This window comes from Rhodnius prolixus, unplaced genomic scaffold, assembly GCF_049639745.1.
Source record: "Rhodnius prolixus isolate KJV_2025 unplaced genomic scaffold, Rpr scaffold_4, whole genome shotgun sequence".
Lineage (NCBI taxonomy): Eukaryota > Metazoa > Arthropoda > Insecta > Hemiptera > Reduviidae > Rhodnius > Rhodnius prolixus.
This window is the reverse complement of record NW_027411614.1, coordinates 50,405,196-50,425,222: the sequence shown is the minus strand read 5'-3', so window position 1 is coordinate 50,425,222 and position 20,027 is coordinate 50,405,196. Positions and strand designations below refer to the sequence as shown.

The following is a 20,027-nucleotide window of genomic DNA, read 5'->3' as shown; positions in this document are numbered from 1 at the left end:
CATTATCTGGTTTTTTCTTGCTCCTATTTTAAATTTCTTTGACCATCTTTGTGTCTTACTAATGCCACTGGAAATCACTTGCTAAAGCGCCCGCCCATTCCAAAATAAAATATCTGCGAAACCTCTTAATTTGAGAGTAATCTGGAAAGGGTATATCCTCTTCCAACACCTGGCAGCCACCGTTGCATCCAGATCTTTTTTGGATAATGGTATCACTGCAGGAATGCGATACTTTACTTGAAGCTGCTCTGGTTAGAAAAAATTAACGTGTGGTTGAGTCATGGACACGGCCGTGTGTTGTACGTGAATACGTTTATGTAACGGGTTATATTTTTTATATAAAATATTTTTATTTATGTATTTAGGATGAAATCAAGGAAACAAATCGACGATCGAACACAATCAATGCCTAAACAGTCCGTTGTCGATGTAGAAGCGATTTCATCATCCACTTGCATAATTTCAACCGCCCCAGCTGCAGATGTACTGACACCGTCGTTGATCCGCTCGGCCGCATTCATTCTTTTACGTTCCCGGCACAGCTTGACTCGGTCATATGGTGTTTTATTATTACCATTCGATTGTTCTTGAGAAGCCCTTTCCAACCAAATACGATCTATGGATTTGGTTTTGGCTTTTCGACGCGTACAGGCCGACATTATATATTTTTGATATTTTTTTATTCTAACACCTTATTATATTCACTGTCACTATTTTACGCTAATGTTTTATATAAAATCGATAGATTGTGACGACAGCTGACGATTAAAACTTAAACGAACATCGTAGCTTCTCTGAGTCAAAAGTTATACTCATTGCAAATCTCGTATCGCAGCAAAATGATCTCAAAATGGCGGCGCTTCCCCCTCCACCGCGTGCGGTCCTCGCTTATCGTAATGAATTCTTTGATCCTTTAGCTATCCAGTAGTCTAATTTAATTTTGGATGTAGACGATAGATTCGAAACTATAATGCCAAACTGTATCCCCCGATTTTATCATTAGGTTTTTAGGATTGTCACCATATGATTCAAATTTAAGGACGTATTCACGTCAAAAAATTCCATCTTTTTTTTTTTACCATCTATTTCACTTTGAAGCGGTAGATTTTTTGAATTTTTAATTTTAAAAAATCTCCAGCTGGAAGCTTTGCGCCCTTAACTGCCCCTCCTGCCTCGTATCGTCCTTATTCATCCTCATAGATTTTTACACACACTCAGAAATTGGTAATATGTACCATGTGATTGGTGAATGGAGAAGGTTCTTCCCTCCGTACTCGTACTAATTCCTTGCCATTCCTCATCCAGACATTCATGAAAGAAAGATTCGTTCCTCTTCTACCTTTACAAAAATATGTACGAGCAGGATCAAATTAATTAGGATTTATGTGAATGCTTAGAAGAAGAAAATCATAGAATTATTTAAAAGATCAAAGATTGCTGTTTTTGAGATGAGCAAGAAAAAAGAAGAAGGTATTCCTTAGTTGATCGGTACTTTATATTCTGTTAAGTAACTAAGTAATAAGAAGTGTGCATTAAGCAAAGAGACGTTGGATAGAGTCGGCAAGAAATAGAAGTAGATGTTAGATAAGGAGGAATCTGCACCCTTCTTGCTAGTAACGGGTTAAGGACCATTAGGGTGCTAGCCTATTAGTTGGGAGCAGCGGCGAGTATCTTATGTAAAAGAGAGTTGATTCAGACAAGTTTGTATTTCTCTCGCACATTCTCTCTTTCTTCAGCATGTCGGAGAAGTCACTGGGAGAGGAAGCTGCAATCTCTTCTTTACTGAGCACTGAAACTAAAAGGGTGAAACGAGAATACCAAAGCTTAGCTTAACCGAAGATATACCTCTGTTCTCTCTTGCTCAGACTCCCTAGTTAAACGGACTAAGGAGAGCACTAAAGCCAACCCAAAAGCGCAAAACTGATCCTCGTGGCGTGTTCTCTCTACTGGAAGCTGACAGATCATAATCCCCCTCCACCAATGGAAATTTGAGTAAAAATGGCCCCTTCCTCTACTGCACCAATTTTCAAATATTGTGTGTTTCCGGGAAATGAATCTATTAAGCGGAAACGAAATTTGTTTAACGCGTTGGTTTCTCTCGCCAGTAAAACTTCACCCAGAGAATTACTGAATACTGATTTAATGATTTCAGTGAAATATTTTTTTTATTGTTCCGGGAACAGATTCATGATGAATTTTCATCCGGACAAATTAGAGCACTTAAACAATGATAGATCGATACCGAAAAAAAAAGGTAATGTTATCCACTTGTGGTTACAATTATTATAAATGCACCAAGAGCTTACTGAATCAAGCGTCACGTATGCTTTACTTCCTCTTCATACAGGAAGGGATTGTGAGGCGATATTTTCAATTTGTTTAAATCAAGTTCTTTTCAAGAATTTCCCAGATCCGAGCAAGCAGAAAACTAAAACTTTGTATCCAATTAGTTCTTTCCAGGGATCCTGGTTGATGCTTTGATAAGAAGTTTTTTGTGTCTTAATCTCCGGAATTTCCGCTCATCTTTGCGACTTAGCTGGAAATGGCTCCCACGACTTTTCAAACTGGTACTCTGATTGCATCCTTGGCGCCTGTGTAATAACATTTTTATTTAAAGGTTTTTTTCTCCAGGGAAACTTCATCTTTGAACCAATCACAGCTCGTAAAGCTTTTTGAATGTTCCGCTTTCAACATTCTTGCGGATATTATCAGTAGTTCTCATTAAGGGCAGCTGGGTTGGAATTGCGACAAATAAGGTATTAGGAGTAAAGTTAAGAGAGGGACGTCTAGCGCGAGAAAGAGAGCGGGTAAGAGAATAGCTCAACCGGAAAGGATGGAAATAACGACTTCCGTTAGAATGCGTTTAAAAAGGCCGAACAAATATCGCAAAGCCTATCCTTCTAGCTAGATGCTTGGCGGCATATCCTTCTGATTGGTGCCGTTTGGTATTCTGCTGGAATTCCAGCCCCCTGATAGTCATCTTCATATTTATGAAAAAAAGTTTTTATTTTCATTGAGGGGCGGAGAGAGAGGGACTTTCCACAAAGCTTTATTATTATTATAATAGCGTCTTTTGCTTTGTTCAAGACATTCTAGGGCGAAGAAAGAAAGACGTGGCTTATAAACTGTCTTTACAAAGCACTCATCTTGTGTAAGAGTTCAAAAATGAAATGAACAGAGAGTGGCAAAGAATGGTGGACACTTCTTAGGGTGGAAAGAAACCTAATCATCTGTCAGTAATGATGTCACCAGCAAAAATGGCTTTCCGCACTCTTTTCTATATATATATATATATATATATATAAAAGTAAAACTCTCTTCTCTTTACCTGTTACCTTCTGAGTGGGTCTGTGAATGTGTATAGGGCAGACAATCCTTCTTTTGCAAAGAGTAAAAGGTAAGCTAGCGGCTAGTGGGTAAGTCCATGGGAAATTGTGGTGGCTGGCTAGCGGGGCAGTGAGTGAGCTAAGTTGCCGGGACTTGTACTCCGCTTTATCTTACAGGATTAGTTCAAAAGACCGCCCAGCTTGTGCTAAGTTAAGTCACCTTTTGCTCCCCCCCGCAAAGTGGTGCTTACTTTTCCCAAAGGTCTTGTCTCCTCATGGTCTTTGTGCGAAGAACTTCATTTCTGGAGTCCAAAACTGGCCTCTCACCTGGAGATAATTGAATTAATTACTATGGAAACTATTTACTATTAGTTTAGGTTAAACATCTTGTTTTTGCTAATTATTTATCACAAGACGAACCTACTTTAAAGTTTATTTGTCCTTTCAAGAAAATTGCTAGAAATATTAATTTGTCAAATTTTATTGTGAGCACCCAATTTATTTATTTTTACTTTTCTTTACTTAAGGTGTTGTAATGGTGCTGATTTTTGATTAAAGTATCCGTTTTAAAATTTTGTGAGTCAGTACCATGAGAAACAGCTGATAGATTTCTCTAAAAATGCCCAACAAGCGATGAATTGCAGTTACAGAAAACGCTCGAATACCATACAAACCAGTTCTGTTCTAGATCTAGATGGCAGTGATGCAAAATTAATCTTAAGGCAACGGCATATTTCTGGACAAACAATATGCAGCGTTTTCTTTTTTAAAATTTCATTTTAAACGGTCAGAAGAAGAGCGATGTAGTATAAAATAGGTTAGGTTAGATTAGGTTCGGTTAGGTTAGGTTAGGTTAATACTCAATTCGATTAACAGAATCTTTTAGGCCGACTATAAAGGGAAATAGTACTTTTTGTGCGCATTTGCGGAAGTAAAGTATAATTATTAAGATAATTGTAGTGATAGCGAGAGAAGGTTAAGGGAGAAAGACAATTGAAGGGCAGGCGGTTCGATTTTAGAGGGAAATTCTCTTTCCGTACATCATGAATAATATTTCGACAAGACTGCGTAGTGTGATAAGAGATGGTCTGAGTGTGTTGATGGATAGTCAAGAGGGGGAACAACCCAGGCAGTACTCTTCGTCCAGATGACTGACTGGGTGAACCTGGTGAAAGTTGCATTCCACGCATCATCGCATCAATCATCCACGTCAAATTTACCACGCGCGTTAGTTCTGCCGTGCACTAAAGGTGGAGAGTTACACAAATATATATATATATATGAAGGAGCTGCTCAAAACGAAATGTTTAATATAAGTGGAAGCTCACCTGTGCTGGAGCGGAGGTTTATAGGGGAGAAGGTTTTGCCAGAGTATATTACAGCTTCCAGATGCTGCCCATAGTAAAGACAGATAGAGTAGAAAGGGAAGCACGGTGATACGAAGCCCCCCTGGAGGTGCTGGGAGGACCCACAACCCATTTATGGAATAAAGAGACCTCTAAGGCTACACCCCCCGACCAAGCGGACTTCCTCTACAAACCGGTAGTGTACCCCCCAGTTTCTTCTTGCACGCCAATCTTTTCTTAATTTAACTCCTTCAAGTGTAACGAACCTGCATCTTCCTGGGCTGGCCGCTCTTCGTCCCGCAGTTACTCAAGTACCCTATTGCCAGGACTTGTTCACTCTCTCCGGGAGATCTCACGCAGCGCCTCGGGATAATATATTGTAGCCAGACTTAATTCCAAGTTACGTCCTCTTTCAACTCTATTCGTACATAAACGGCGCACATCCCCCCCAGTTCCCATTTATACTGTAATTATTATTAAACTTACCTATGCAAAAAAAGGAAGTTCAGAATCTTCCGGTAGATGTTACGAAATTAAGTTCATTTATAAACTCCAGTTTCTGGTAAAAATTACTATCTATTACGAGCGACGACTTTGTTAACTTTAAAAAGAAATTTTCTCTTGGAGACATTTTTAACATTAATTCCTCCAATCACTCGAACATCCACTAAAAAGTAAGGAAAAAAGTAATCGCCTATTTTTTCAGGCGGGGCTTAACATCCAACTACCAATTAGATGTCGTAGACGGAGGCGATTAGCAAACATACTTTACTATAAATTTCTTTTATTAACCATTAAAAATCGAACCCACTAAACCAACAATACATCTTAGCTTTGCGGGTCTAGTCTATAACCGCTCGGCTACCGTGGCGCCCAAAAATATACACTAAATTAGATTTGATTGGCATAAGATGTAGGGCTGGTCATGTTCCCCAAAGCATTGTCCAATATCGTGGCATACCTCGGAAGGCCTAGTAGATGAAGTCTTTAATTGGATGCAGCAAAAGACCTTTGCAGCATTCATTATCTAACTACGATCACACGTAATTTGCTTCTGACAGGGAAGATTCTACTTATAGTTTGCCCTTTGAATTAATGGGCGAATATTTACATGGAAAAAAATTCAACTTAGGAGTGCAAAAAGAAAAATGGCGATGTTTAACCTGATTACAAACCCATGAAGAAGCCGCAACATCCTTGTAAGCCACAACTTCATTCATTGTTCACAAGTGAAGGTCGCAATATACTAAGAACCTTCTAGAAGGTAGGTTTCGAAACGTTTAACGTAGCGTTTCTGTAAATAACTTTGTATACAGGCGACAGCATCAGTCGTCATTCAGGCTGATCAGTCTTGGAAACTCTGTCAATCATACAAACTGAAATTTTCACCATTACAAATTGTGTATAATATCCCAAATGCTTCCCATTATTACTGTTCAGACAGACAAACCTCCCTAAAAAGCTTTGCTAGCGAACTAGGTCCAATCAAAAATACCATCAAAGCTGCACACACGTTCATTTGCAGGTCCTCTTAACTGATCTTTACCATATCGCGATAACAGTCCAAATTGACCCTGTTACCACCCAGTTCAGAAGCAAAGAGAAGCAATTTGCATTTAAATATTCCTTGGGACGTGTTACAACTAGAAATTGTTAGCAATGTTGAAGGGATTAAAACTTAGCTCTTAGCTTTCTCAAACTTAGCAACCGGAAACTTTACAATCTAATAAGGGAACAGGAACTGGGAAGAAAAGCACATTCTGCATGTCAGAACTTGCGCCAAAAATGTGTTTGTAGTGGAGGGGGGAACATTTAACGTTCTACCAATGATCGGAACTTGTTTCTTCTATCGGAGAACTTTGAACGAATGATTAAGTAATATTAAAACTATTAAATTTTCTAAAACAATATATTCTTGCCTGGCCCGTATTGTCTCTCATGCATAGACACTGGCGGCGAAGATATTTGCCTAAACGGAGGACGTAAATCAAACAAAATAGTTCATAAATTTTTCATCCGGTGAAGGGGAGTGAGTCTTTGTCTATTGTTCAAGGTTTGATGATTTAAATTTAAGGCAGAAAATGAAACTTAGAAGTTCTTCTTAGAAGAGTTTGCATAATTTAAGGAATGCCTGGCTTACAACTAACTATCTAGGTCCTAGGTTATTAACCTGTTCTTCATTCATATCCTGCGTAAACTAATTTTCCCGGCTTGTGTTCAAACTAACCTCTGCGTCTATTTTAACAAGACTTCCACAAACCGTCCCACATGGACGCCGAACAATCTTTCTTATCTAGAACGTTCTGTACAATAATGGCATTCTTAACACCTACCCTATCTTTCGCTTCACATCTACACATACTTGTAAGTATTGTCGCGAACGTGTTAAGCTTAGTCCAGGTGAAGTCAACTGATTAGATTTCATATTCCTAGATGCTGTTTCCAAATTGAGGATGATAAAGGAGATATGTGGAATATGTATAAAACACCCTAATTTCTTTCTGTATCTTACCTGCAGATTGTATCGCTTACTTTAAGAAGGGGAAAGGTTACAGGACATAACCAGAGGTTCAGAGGTTTTGTTGACGAAAGCAGTCTACCCAATACAGCCAAAAAGCTTCTTCCTTTTACTTCTATTTGAGCCCTTAACTCTTAAGATCTTTTAAACGCTTTCTTAGAGGCCACGTCGCACACCCAGAATATCCCTGATAACCAGGAATGTCTTTAAATAGAAGGCGGAGATGCAGAAACTCCTTTCTCATTTCCTCAACAAATTTCTTCTTCTTCTACCAACATCCCGTCTGTTAGAAGGTGTACTTACCCTCACAACTAAACTCCCATCTCTTAAAGTGCGGCTACAGGAAATATCACGACACTACAGTGACACTCTACTTCCACCTGCCGCCTCTACATGACAAACTTTACTGTGTTGGAAGGAAATTCCGTAACAGAGCCCAACTAGGATGGTACCTGTATCGAGAAATTATACAAGTTATACTGTTTAATTAAGGTTTGCTCTTCCCTGGGTAGAAGACCCCCATGTTCTTCTTGTATAGTGTCCCCGCCACGCCTTCATTTCCCGACCTGGTCTGCCTCACTCTGTTTCTTCCTTGTTTTCCCTAATTGTGTGTCTAGCATATAATGAATAAACATAAAATATATGTTTTGAACTACTCTCAGCCAGACCCTGGAGCTCGGGGAAGACATGAAGTTTAGGAGCTTGCCTCAGTGTTAAGAAGGTTGATGGACATTCTGCTAGTAGAGTTCCAGTGGCTCTTATTAAAGTGAGTACATCAGGATAACTGCGTGAGTGCTCGAGGTACCACCGGAAAGAATACTCCTGTAAAATTTACTCTCAATTTCCTTTTAAAACAAATCTGCTTTTCCGCTAACACAACTTCCTTTTCCTGCCTTTTCCTCTTACAAACTTGGTTTCCCACTAATTCATTTAATCCTTATCAATATTGTATTATAATGATCTTAATCTAATTTATTAAATTTAAATTGGAACTGATGATACTTTGCAGAGTTAGCTTTTCAAAAATCTATAGCAAAACTGAGCTTTACATAGCGCCTCACACTAGTTATAGCTCTCACCTACACAATCTGCAGAAAGAAAACCCAATTTCTCAGAATGATAGTCATTAATTTTCTACCAGAAAAATTCCACTTTATTAATAAAAGCTAATTAATAATAATAATAGGAATAATAATAATAAGTAGAAGACGAAGAAGAAGAATAAACAAAAAGTTCTATTCTAGCAATTTTTATACCAAAATTTTAATTATAAAAAAATTTTAAAAACGATTTTTCTTTATGCTTGTTTATAATTAACAAATGAAGATCAACAAACATTGATAGTAGCATTCTTAAAGGAAAAATCAATTACGGGGAGATCGAGGCAGTGTTGTAGTGTTGTTCTAAAGTGAAATTATCGTATTTACAACATTCATAATGTTGGTAACATGTAAATAAAAAAAAGATTCTGTAATTCGGTGGGTCACAACTGTTTCTTTTAAAGTTATTCTTAATACATAGTTCAAAATATCTTCTTCTTCTTTTTGTGTGTGAAAATTTCATTTTAATACTTATTGGGGGGGGGGGGGTAGCAATCAGGGGTAATAGTAATTTGGGACCATATTTTTCGTCTACGGTAATACAAATTTTATTGAGAGCTCTTGTTTGCCTTTAACTGATTCAATTCTTATTTGCAAGCTCCTAGAATAACATAATTTACTGGTATTGGCTACTTTACAGTTAATTAATATGTTCTGATTAAACCATTGTGTATTATACAAAGTGATGGAGGTTAATTAACTGTTATGTTAAGTTCAGGTGAAACGTTTGCACAATATTGAACTTATGCAAGTAACAATCTCAGATATGCGCGCACTCATATGATTCAGATTTGGAAAAAACTGCACATTGTACTATGACTCTTTAAAGAGATCGATATAATTGCAAAAGTATTCTTAGTCAAAGTTTTCTTGAGGCTTATTCGAGGAATCCAAGGGTTAAAGAAAATCGGTAGAATCGATATTTTAGCCTAAAATTTAGCCCACTTTTATGAAATGTAAGATAAGGACCGTAAATTATACTGGAGTCTTACTTTAGAGAGGGAACCTTACCCAATTTGGAGAAAAACTAAACAAGTGAAAAATCTTATCATTAAAGTTGTACAACCTGTTGCCAAATGTTTGCGAAAATTCTGAAAAGGGTTTCAAGGTTTGAGTTTTTCGGCAACTTGCCCTTCTGAAGACAAAACCCTAGAAAAAATCTAAATAGACTCGCACGAAAAAGTGCTCAGCTCGTAGAATGTTGTTCAATGGTAACCAAGTCCACTGCTTTAAGTTTATTAACAAGGTTGTGTATATTTGATTGTGTGCAGTTCCGCCAAGTATACGGACCTCTCCGGCGAGTGGACAGCTGACAGCGAGGAAAGGAGGTACGATCACCCTGGAGTGCAAAGCGTCTGGCAACCCAGTGCCCAGCATACTTTGGTCCAGAAAGGTAAGTGTTTTTGTCTTTCAGTTCTCGCCTTGTCTTTCCTTGAAATTGACGGATTTTAGGTAAAAAAAAACGAGATCGCTCCAGAGAGAGAGAGATCTGTGGCTCTTGGAACCGCCTTGACCATTTCTACGAAGTGGCTCTGTACGTGGCATTGGGCAATTTTTTACAAGTGTTATGTGTACTAGCACTAAAACGATTGCAGAAAGATTTCATATTTCGTTTAGGACCACCAAGAGACCGAACACCAACGGTACCTGACGTTACAGAGTAATGTGCAGTTTCAAACACTGCACAACGTTTATATGCATTGAATTTTTTAACTGAAATTTGAAGTTTTTGGAGAAAAAGTATGAGTTAGTAGCTTGGAAATGGTGATAAGCGAAGAAGATATGAGATGAATGCTGTAAGTTCAAAATGGTGATAGAAGTTGATTGGGCAGAATCCACTACATTCGGTGACATGACAATCTTGGACTCTCTGCAGAGGGTTTGCTCTCTTATTAAGCTACCAGATTGAAGAGAAACGATTCGGTTGTAAATTGGTTTGATTGTTGGTGTAACAGCAAGACTGGGGAAGGAAGATATTGGACACTGATATGATGAGGTTTAGAGAAATATGTTGCTGTAAAAGAGAACAATACTGTTCTTTGACAGATCGACCGTCTGGTCTCCGTCTCCTACTGGATAGCTGTGAATGCTTGATGGGTTGTTTCGAGACCCTGGAATCGATGCTTGGTGCACATTGGATCCTTTTTTATTTTTTTAAATAAAAATTGACGTCAACATAAACTCTGTTTACTCTTCGCTTTTAACCCACCTCCTTTAATCTTCTCGACGAGAAATGATTGGATTTGGAGTTTTCAACGTCCGCCGGAAATAATAGACACTTCTTTTCTGGTGAAACCATTTCTTCGGACTTAGAGAACCTCCAAACGTATACATCCGGTTAAAACGCAAAATCGATAATCTGCACGATCCTATTACAAGTAGCATGAGTAGGTAATAAACCACTATCTAGCTAGAACCAGTTTGAGAAATAACCATTTCAGCTGTCCTCCCACTACGTGGGGGTAGTTTTAATTCTCAGCGCTCTAGTTGAACAGAATTACTTGAAATTTCTCTCTGAGCAGCAATGGCTGCTAATTTAAGATGATAAATTAGCTTTTAATTAGACCAGACAATATTTTAGCAACAAACTCCTTCTAAAAGATAAATGTTCATATTTTTATTAAACTGTAAAATGATGTAGAAAATTTTTGTTAAAGTTAAAGCTAAACTGGGCCAGTTCCTCCATTCTGTAGTGGTCAACAGTGACTAGTATTCACAGTTTGGAATGCTTGATATCTTAAAGGCTTTCTTAGACAGTCGTTGGGCGCCCAAAGTAGGCTAGTTGGATCTGTAGCCGAAGATAGATCTACCTAAAATATGTTCTTTCTTCAACCTGGACTGATTTAGGACTGGCGAACAGTTAACTGGAACTGCATGCGGCACACAAGTCTATCCATATGAGTAGATCAACTGTGAATAATGGCCCACAACCCCTGCTCCAGCGGTGCCAAGCGGCCATTGGTCAAGAGATGATCCAGTCGGAGTAATGAAATGAAATTAACGTTTCCATTAAGCCTCGATCCTACAGTGTTTCCAGGTGTAGGATGGATTCTGTGCAGCTTTTGTCAGATAGAAGGCAAATCACTAGTTAGCAATCAGATCTTTAGGAGAAAAACCGGGGGAAACCTGGAACATTGTTCCTCCAAAAGGAGTAACGCGACCAAACTTGCTGGAAAATCCGTTTTCGCGTTCGGTCACAATTTAGTAACAGCTTTTCATATTTAATTAATTGATGAGAAAAGAACATATTCCTTCTTCTGACATCTATCTGTACTACTGTTACCACTGATCCTCCAATAACCAACTCGACTCAGTTTCCAGTTCAGAGATGTCTGTAACATGGATCATTTTCCAAAAGAAGCACGACCATGTTGTCTAATGACGATTCAGTGCTTCCTTTTCCTTTTGTTCAGTTCTATTATAAGCTTTCTTGGAGAGGAGGATATAAAAAGCGAATGCTCTTTCAATACTTGATAGAAATATAGTGTAACAAAGCAAGCAATGCTCTTTCTATTGTGAGAAAGTGCTTACGGCTGTGAGAAAGAGTATTTGAACAGTCAACTAGTGGGTGGGGGAGCACCCCTTTGGTCTCTTTCACAACAGAGCTCCTGTTGTCCCACTGCCAGGAAACTAAAAAGAACTCAGCTGAAGGAAAAGACATTTATCGTCATGGTTACATTATATTTATTCAATCCACGGCCCTAAATTTCCTCCACCTAGTACAATAATAATAATTTATTCTTCATTATGCGCAAATTTATTCCTAACAATAGGATAAGCGAAGTTGAGTTGGTGTATAATGGAATTTAGTTTAGAGACTGTCCTTGATCTGAGTTCCATCATTTCTTCCTTTATTATCGCCACCTTCTAATCGTATAACCCCATCGATAACATTCATCTTATTTCTCAACCCTAATGAGGATTAAATTTGTGAAAGCGCTTTGCTCCAGTACAAAGTTGAGTTATACAGATGGCCTTAAAATCTGCAATTTCCAGTGGAACAAAAAATTAGAAATCTTCTCGATACTAAAACTTCCGCTTATGTGAGGAAATACAAACGCGTAATTATTGAGCGGCCAAAATTCCACAGAAAATATTTTATATGTTTATAAATATTAAATTTAAGGGATTCATGGCTACATTCTGGGGCTTCCAAATAAAAACAAGAGAACAGCGAGTGTATAGAAATGGAGTATGTTTATATCTACGTAGGTTGGTTCGCAGGAGCGAATGGCCTTCGGTATAAAACATTATGAAAACAAATGCCGCTGGGAATATACAGAGAAAAGATAAAACTTGTCTGCTGCAAGAGTATTTGTATGTGTGTAAGTAGGTGTTTGAATGCTTGGATTCAGGTGCAAAGAGGCGGCAGATCAGGTACGGGTTCTTTCCCTCCAACATCTGGTCCTCACAAACAGCATCCCCACTAACACACCCACACTGATTACACACAAAAAAGAAAAAAATGGAGGCCGGGGTAAAAGGAAAGCAAAATGTTAGTTGAAGTACAGTAAATACTTGTTATTCTCTAGGTTACTCGTCCTTCCTTGCTCTCGGCTCTTCTTTTCTTCCCTGGCCGAATCCTGCGCGAGCGCTCTTTAATCTGGGACCTTGGACAGCCTCTACACTGGGCACGGTCTTTCCTTTTCACTCGGCTCTGCCTGCACCGTTTCTCTTCTTCATTCACAACCTTTCTTCTAGCAGCTTCGCTTTGCTCTTCGTGTCGATTCATTGTTCCTGTCTTGTACTCCTTTTGAGAAAGAGGCTTCATGTGAGCCCGGAACATTCATCTCTCTTTCTCTCACTTTTGATAAATATCCATCTAAATCTATTGTCATATCACATATTCATCCAACCGAAATGTAATACCTCAACAGTTGCATAAAAACAACGTATAAACGTATCTCTTTTACGTCTACTCTCACAACAGGTACCGTTAGTTAGAATATTTTCCGGAATCGGAGTATTAATTACATACGAGGGTCGTTTGAAAAGTCCGTGCAAAGTCAGAGAGATAGCACCACTGGCGCGTATCGAGGTTATGTTTAGTTAGTAGCATCTCTTGGAAGAACACCCACCAAGTTTCAGCCAGATCGGTCTATTTCTTTGTGTTTGGCATTCGTTTGAATCGAGGAAGTCGAGTGATTTTCAAAAAATGGACGAAAAAGAATTTCGTGTGTTGATTAAACACTACTTTATGAAAGGCAAAACGCCTCAGGAGACTAAAGAGAAGCTTGATAAACATCATGGTGACTCTGCACCTTCGATTAGAACAGTTTATAAGTGGTTTCAAAATTTTCGGAGTGGCCATATGGGCACAAGTGACGCTGAACGTTCTGGACGCCCTGTTGAGGTTACTACTCCAGAAATCATTGATAAAATCCATGATATGGTGATGGATGACAGAAGAGTGAAGGTGCGTGAGATTGCTAGTGCTGTGGGCATCTCGAATGAACGGGTACATAATATTTTGCATCAACATTTGGACATGACAAAGCTATCCGCAAGATGGGTGCCGCGATTGCTCACGCTTGACCACAAACGAAATCGTGTGAAGTGTTGCAAGGACGGTTTGCAGCTGTTCCAGAAGAATCCGCAGGACTTTAAGCGTCGTTTCGTCACTGTGGATGAAACATGGATACATCACAACACTCCTGAGACCAAAGAACAATCTAAACAATGGGTTACCAAGGGGGAATCTGCGCCAAAAAAGGCGAAGACCTTTCCTTCGGCCGGAAAGATTATGGCGACTGTCTTTTGGGATTCGCAAGGAATAATCCTCATCGACTATCTGGAAAAGGGTAAAACTGTTACAGATGCATATTATTCATCGTTATTGGACCGTTTGAAAACCGAGCTGCAAGAAAAACGCCCACGATTGGCCTACAAAAAAGTCCTTTTCCATCACGACAACGCACCAGCTCACACCTCAGCAGTTGTGGTCGCAAAATTAATGAAAATAGGGTTCCAACTCGTTTCACATCCCCTCTATTCTCCAGACTTGGCTCCCTCGGACTACTATTTGTTCCCCAATATGAAGAAATGGCTGGCGGGAAAAAGATTTTATTCAAACGAGGAGTTGATTTGCAGAAACGAATGGCTATTTTTCAGACTTGGACAAATCCTATTATTCGGAAGGGATCAACAAACTAGAGCAGCGTTGGACGAAGTGTATAAGCCTAAAACGAGACTATGTTGAAAAATAAAAAAGGTTTACCCCAAAAAATTAAGAAGTTTTTATTTTTGCACGGACTTTTCAAACGACCCTCGTATTTAATTCCCAGTATCTTACGAGATTGTTAAAACTTTAAAATTTCAAGAAATAACTCTTTAGGTAAGTATTACGCCTTCCCGGAAAACCTACCTTCAATTGATTTTCAATGTTTTAATTAAAACTGACAAGTTCTTACGTAATTCTATTTCACGCCAAAAATTCTTAGAAAACTATTTTATACGACGTGAAACAAAATGTAAATATTTGCTAAATATCGAAAGTTTTAGGGAATTAAATTGCCCTTGTGTTTTTTGGGTTTCTTGTAGATTCTATAGAAATGTTTAAAACAGCTAAATCTTCGCAATAACAGAATTTAGTTAAAAAAAAGAAAAGTAATCGCCTATTTTTTCAGGCGGGGCTAACGTCCAACTACCAAATTAGGTGTCGTGGACGGAGGCGACTAGCAAACATACTTTAGTATAAATTTCTTTTATTAATCATTAAATAAAATCCAAGGCCAAAGACCTGGAATCGAACCCAGTAGCACAATACATATTAGCTTCGCAGGTCTCGCCTCTAACCGCTCGGCTACCGTGGCGCCCAACAGAATTTAGTAATATGAATATATAGGCTTCGTGACCGTAAATAATTAAACTAAGGATTCAAGATTGCCGAGGAATCGGTCAAATAAAAAAACAACTCGTCTTTTTGCTAACGTTTCGACAAATATATTGTCTTCTTCAGGGTGTGGCTATGCGGGTTGGTTGAGTTACAGAAAACTGTAACAGAAGACAATAATTTTGACGAAACGTTGGCAAAAAGACGAGTTGTTTTTTTATTTGACCAATCTTGAATCCTTTGAATTTAGTAATTTTATCCAGACGCTAATTGTAAGCTTTGTCCCGATAATTTGCCAGATACAGTTCTCATTTCTTAGTCTACTGTAAACTTCTTTCTTAATCAAAGTTTATGATTTCTTTTTTTAGTCAATTTCCTTTCATTGATAAAAGTTCCACTTTGGATAAACTTGCTTCTTTGTTGAACTGCTTTAATGCCGATCAAATTTGATTATTGTGCACTTCTGTAAAAATATGTTTGTTTCTCTAAAGTTCTATTCAAATCTTTAAAGAAAGATGTTATCCCACTGTATCTATGTTAGAGGATTAATTAATTTTTTAAGTTTTTCTATTGTGATCGTTTTAAAATATGAAGAAACATTTTATTATTTTGTTAGGATCTGGTTTGTTTATGTTTATTTATTCTGTTTAATGATTTAATATTCTACTTAATTATATTTATCTATTCTTTATTCTTTATTCCATTTAATGTTAGAAAGAAAAGAAAATTATTATTCGTTTTGGCCTGGTTTGTCCATATTTATTTTGTGTTTTGTTTACATTCATATAATATGTATAAAAAAAGATATCTCTTTGTGTTGGTTTCACGCGCTGAGCTCCTGCTTTTATAAAATATTGTATTTTGAAAAAAAACAAATAAATTCTATTCTATTCTGATAGCTTGTTACATGAGTATATTTAGAATACCCATATTAATGAGTCAGCTCTAAAAAAAAAAAAAATGGCGGTAAACTTGTGACGCAATTAGCATTTTGCGATCAAAATTCCAGCTACGAATAGATTTTACACATTTCTGTAATTTTCTTTACAGCCTCTGAGCAAAGAAATCCTCTTATATCTTGATTATTATATTAAATATATTAATCTGAGCATGGTTTTGAATAAAATAACTTCTACTGTTTTGGCTATAAATAGTTAAGAAAAAAAAAAAATAATAAATGCATTAATAGCCGTATAATAAATTATATTGTAGAATATTAAACACAGAGCCAACCCAGTTGATTATAGCATTAAATTTATGTTGAACTTATCTTGCATATAAATTATCCCAAATTTAAGTTATACTTGGTGCACCAGATTGGCTACAACGATATGCAACCCGCTACAAAAAGTTTTACTGATAGCTTTTAAACGAACAACACCTCTTTCATTTTATTTTTTAAAAAATCGTACATAATGAGGTAAGAAAAAACAAAAAATCATTAGTCTTTCTTCTACGGCGATTTTTTTGCAATTAAATTTTTATAAAACTTGAACTTTGTTCTCTGTTGAAGAAGGTTATAACCTCAAGGCTTGTTTTCCTGATGACCACATTACAATTGTCTCTGATAAATTACCTTAAGCAGGTTATAAATAGGAGTTCAAAATAAAACCTTCAGCAGTTCCCAACAACGCTAGGTAGAACTGGAAAAGGCAGGAAAAGACAGTTTCTTTTCCGGTGGACTGATATTTCTCCAACTTGGACTTTTGGCTGCACCTTTGGTAGCAATTGTTGTTCATTCTTTTTGGTGGCTGATTCATAGTTTCAATAGGATGAAAAAATAATTGCCATTTCAGTCGTGATACATTTATTTAGGCCGAGCTTTCGACCTAGGGGACTAGGTCATCTTCAGGGCTAGTTTACAAGTAATATTTTTACACTACAAGGTTGGTTTGTCTTCTGTCTTGTCTGTTCTTGGACACTCATTTTTTCATCCTATTTGGTAGTAATCTCTTTTTAATGATTTAAGAAGAGTCTGCATCTGAGGTTATTTGGCGCCCGGGGCTTTTTTCAGTGCACGGACGGCCTTTTTCCTCCGGTGTTCTGTCGTTACACGGTCTATCACCGGAGCTGTAAGAAGAGAAAATCTAAGGGCCAGCAGCTGGATTCGAACCCGGGACCTCCGCATGGGAATCCAAAATACTCCGCCTCCATTCTATCACTGTCCTGCAACCACACAATACATACAGATCTCCAAATTCCACTCATCATCTCCCGAACTTGCCAAAATCCGATATAAAAATTTTCATCAAAAACTCTCATTTCATCTCAATCCTTTAGCTGCAAACTTGTCTTCAACTACGCTACCCTCCAATCCTCGAAGACGGCTGAGGCGCCGTTGGCCCCTTGACCGTCGCTGGATGACCGTCATTCACGTCTGCCACTTTTTTTTTTTTTTACACTAACTTAGAAGAAGTGTTTCGAAGGCATTTCCGTGAGAAGGAGCACTTCTGATAACTGATTTTTCTTGAATTTTAAATTTTGATTTATCATTTCTGACAGGTGCAATTAGATCGTATAGGTACGATTTTACTTTTAACAATAAAATAAATGTACGTATGAGGGTAAATTTCAATTAAGGTTATTGTTTCCATTTATTTTGTCCATTTGATCTATATATATAGACATGTATTCACGTAAAATCAATTTAGGGTTTATTCCCTCAAGACGTTGGCCTTTCTTTGCTCCAGTGTGAGTATACTGTTTGCAAAATCAGATTATGGATTAGACGGCCAGGGTGGACAGGTATTAATTATGTTTAGTTTGTTCACTGGAGTGACGTGTGGACCACTAGAATGCCAGTGTTGACTTGATGTGCTCTTAGTTCCTGTGCAACTGTTAGCGTAACCTTCCGGCCTGGTTATATTTTCGCGCTGGTGTTGAGTGCGTGTTGGAAGTAGTAGTATGGCCGACCAGCACACAGTCGGAGCCACGCCCCCGTGATTGCACTAATGTGTGACTAAGGCTGTACTCTTAACGGAACACTTCCCTGCCGAGAGTGACGTGCAACTAATAGCCCCTTTTTGTGTAGGGAGCCGGCCAGGAGTCCAGCGGCAACTACCCCCCCTTCTCGCCACCATACTTTCTTCTGGGCTAAGTGAATTCGTTTGTGTTGTGTTTTTTAACACCAGCGGAAAGTGTGGCATGTTGGTGGCGGGTAGGACGGATGGACTCCGGAGTTCCTAATTGATTTCCAGTGAAACTTGACTAGCGCTGGACATGCGAGCTCGCTTTGCTCTGGCTCTCCTATTGTAGCACCTATTATAAAACATGAGCCAGGACTTAATCCACTTATGGAATACACCAACACGATCACCTGCTCTCTAGCTCAGGAGGATTTGCCTCTTTCACTTATCCCTCTCTTCTTAAGCGGAAGTTAGCCGACTTAGTAGTTTCACAAACATATCAATGTTGTCCAGTCCATCTGAGTATTTAAAAAAGTGGTTTTTACCAATTAATTTTTTAGTTGTAAGGAGAGGACATCTCTAAAGCGGAAAACCGCGTAATGTTTGATATTTCGACTGGTTGCTAGAATATGGTTTGGGATGAGGCTTCGTAGTCTAAATCGGGGGGATCGGAAGTGCCAATTTCTTTATTTTTAATTTAGTCAAAATCTGAGGTCATTGGCGCCTGAAGCTTTTCCTTCCAGAGCACTGCCGGCCGCCGGAAGTGTCTCCCATTACTGGTAACACTGACCATCTCCTAGCAAGGGAAAATCTAGGGAAAATGCAGCTGAATTTTAACCCTTGCGTCCTACCAAATTAAACTGAATTCAATTTTACTAAAAGATTCCATATGTATATGTACCTACTTGAACATAATCGCTTGGCTGTGAAATTGCGTAAATTTCGGCAAGCGGAAGTGAGTATTTAATTACTAAGATTCGAACCGATATTTCTGGCCATCAATCAAAACCTTCCACAACAACTGAATTATCTGGATCTGTTGCTCTTGAAACAGATAGCTCAGCGGCCACAATCCTGACACCTGGTTCTACTCCTTTGCTCTCAATTAATCACGAGCTTATCCAAAACGTTCAGCACAAAAAGAAAGAAAAAAGAATTATGAATTGTTCGCGGTAAAAATTGTGACAATTAAATTAATTAATCTAGAGAGACGCCGTTCACCAAAACTTCATTAAGAATCTGGTTTTAAACATTAATTTTTCTTCAGTCGTGCGGAAAAGAGCTCTTTATCAAATGGTTGGGGCCAGCAGTGTCCGGAATGAATTTGCTTTCCGCTTCGCATTGACATCATCTTTAAAATTAGATTAAAAAATTATATTTTACATTTTTTTTAATTTAGTTAAATTCAGTTTATTCATTTCTAAAGTTATCATGGCAGTGATTGGTATTTAAACGATTTCAGTACAAAGGTTACATCATTTTTTGTTTACTTTGCCGAAGAATCTTTGTGTTTACCTGTAAATGTCGGGAAATTAAACGTTCCAATACACTTCGTGCGGGTATACTCCCACTATCGCTTTTACCTACTGGAATAAGTGGAAGTTGCTGGCTGATTGGACCATATATTGTTTAAAGATTATGTTGGCATTGGTTGTCAACAGATGGATAATCAATTTCTGTGTTGATGCAAGAAACCTTTATGTAGCCCAAAGACAGTATTTGTTATCAGCGGGCGGAAGCGCACGGACAAAGAGATCAAGCAAGGAAAGCAGTTATACAAAAAGTAAATACCCTTCATTACCGCCACTTCCTAAGGAAAATTGTCCGCCCAGGTTGGACAGCCATTGAAGACGTCGCTGGCGGCTTGTATGCTCAGAGAACATGGCCAAGGGGTGAGATGTATCCTCCCAGTACAACCCAGTGTTCTTTTACAACGACCAGCCTCGGCCATTCTCTATTGAATAGACAAGGAGATCGCTTTATCCAGCCTCAATTCAAT

The 20,027-nt window shown here is 38.2% G+C and overlaps 1 protein-coding gene across 4 annotated transcripts in view; it reads left to right on the top strand.

The window, feature by feature from the left end:
* The window catches only part of klg (klingon), a 587,603-nt gene that overhangs the window by 460,116 nt on the left and 107,460 nt on the right, over window positions 1-20,027 (top strand). For all 4 annotated transcript variants that reach the window (XM_074132568.1, XM_074132565.1, XM_074132566.1 and 1 more), the window contains one exon: window positions 9,562-9,683. In XM_074132568.1, the coding sequence (XP_073988669.1) occupies window positions 9,562-9,683 (122 nt within the window). The remainder of the gene's footprint in view (window positions 1-9,561; window positions 9,684-20,027) is intronic.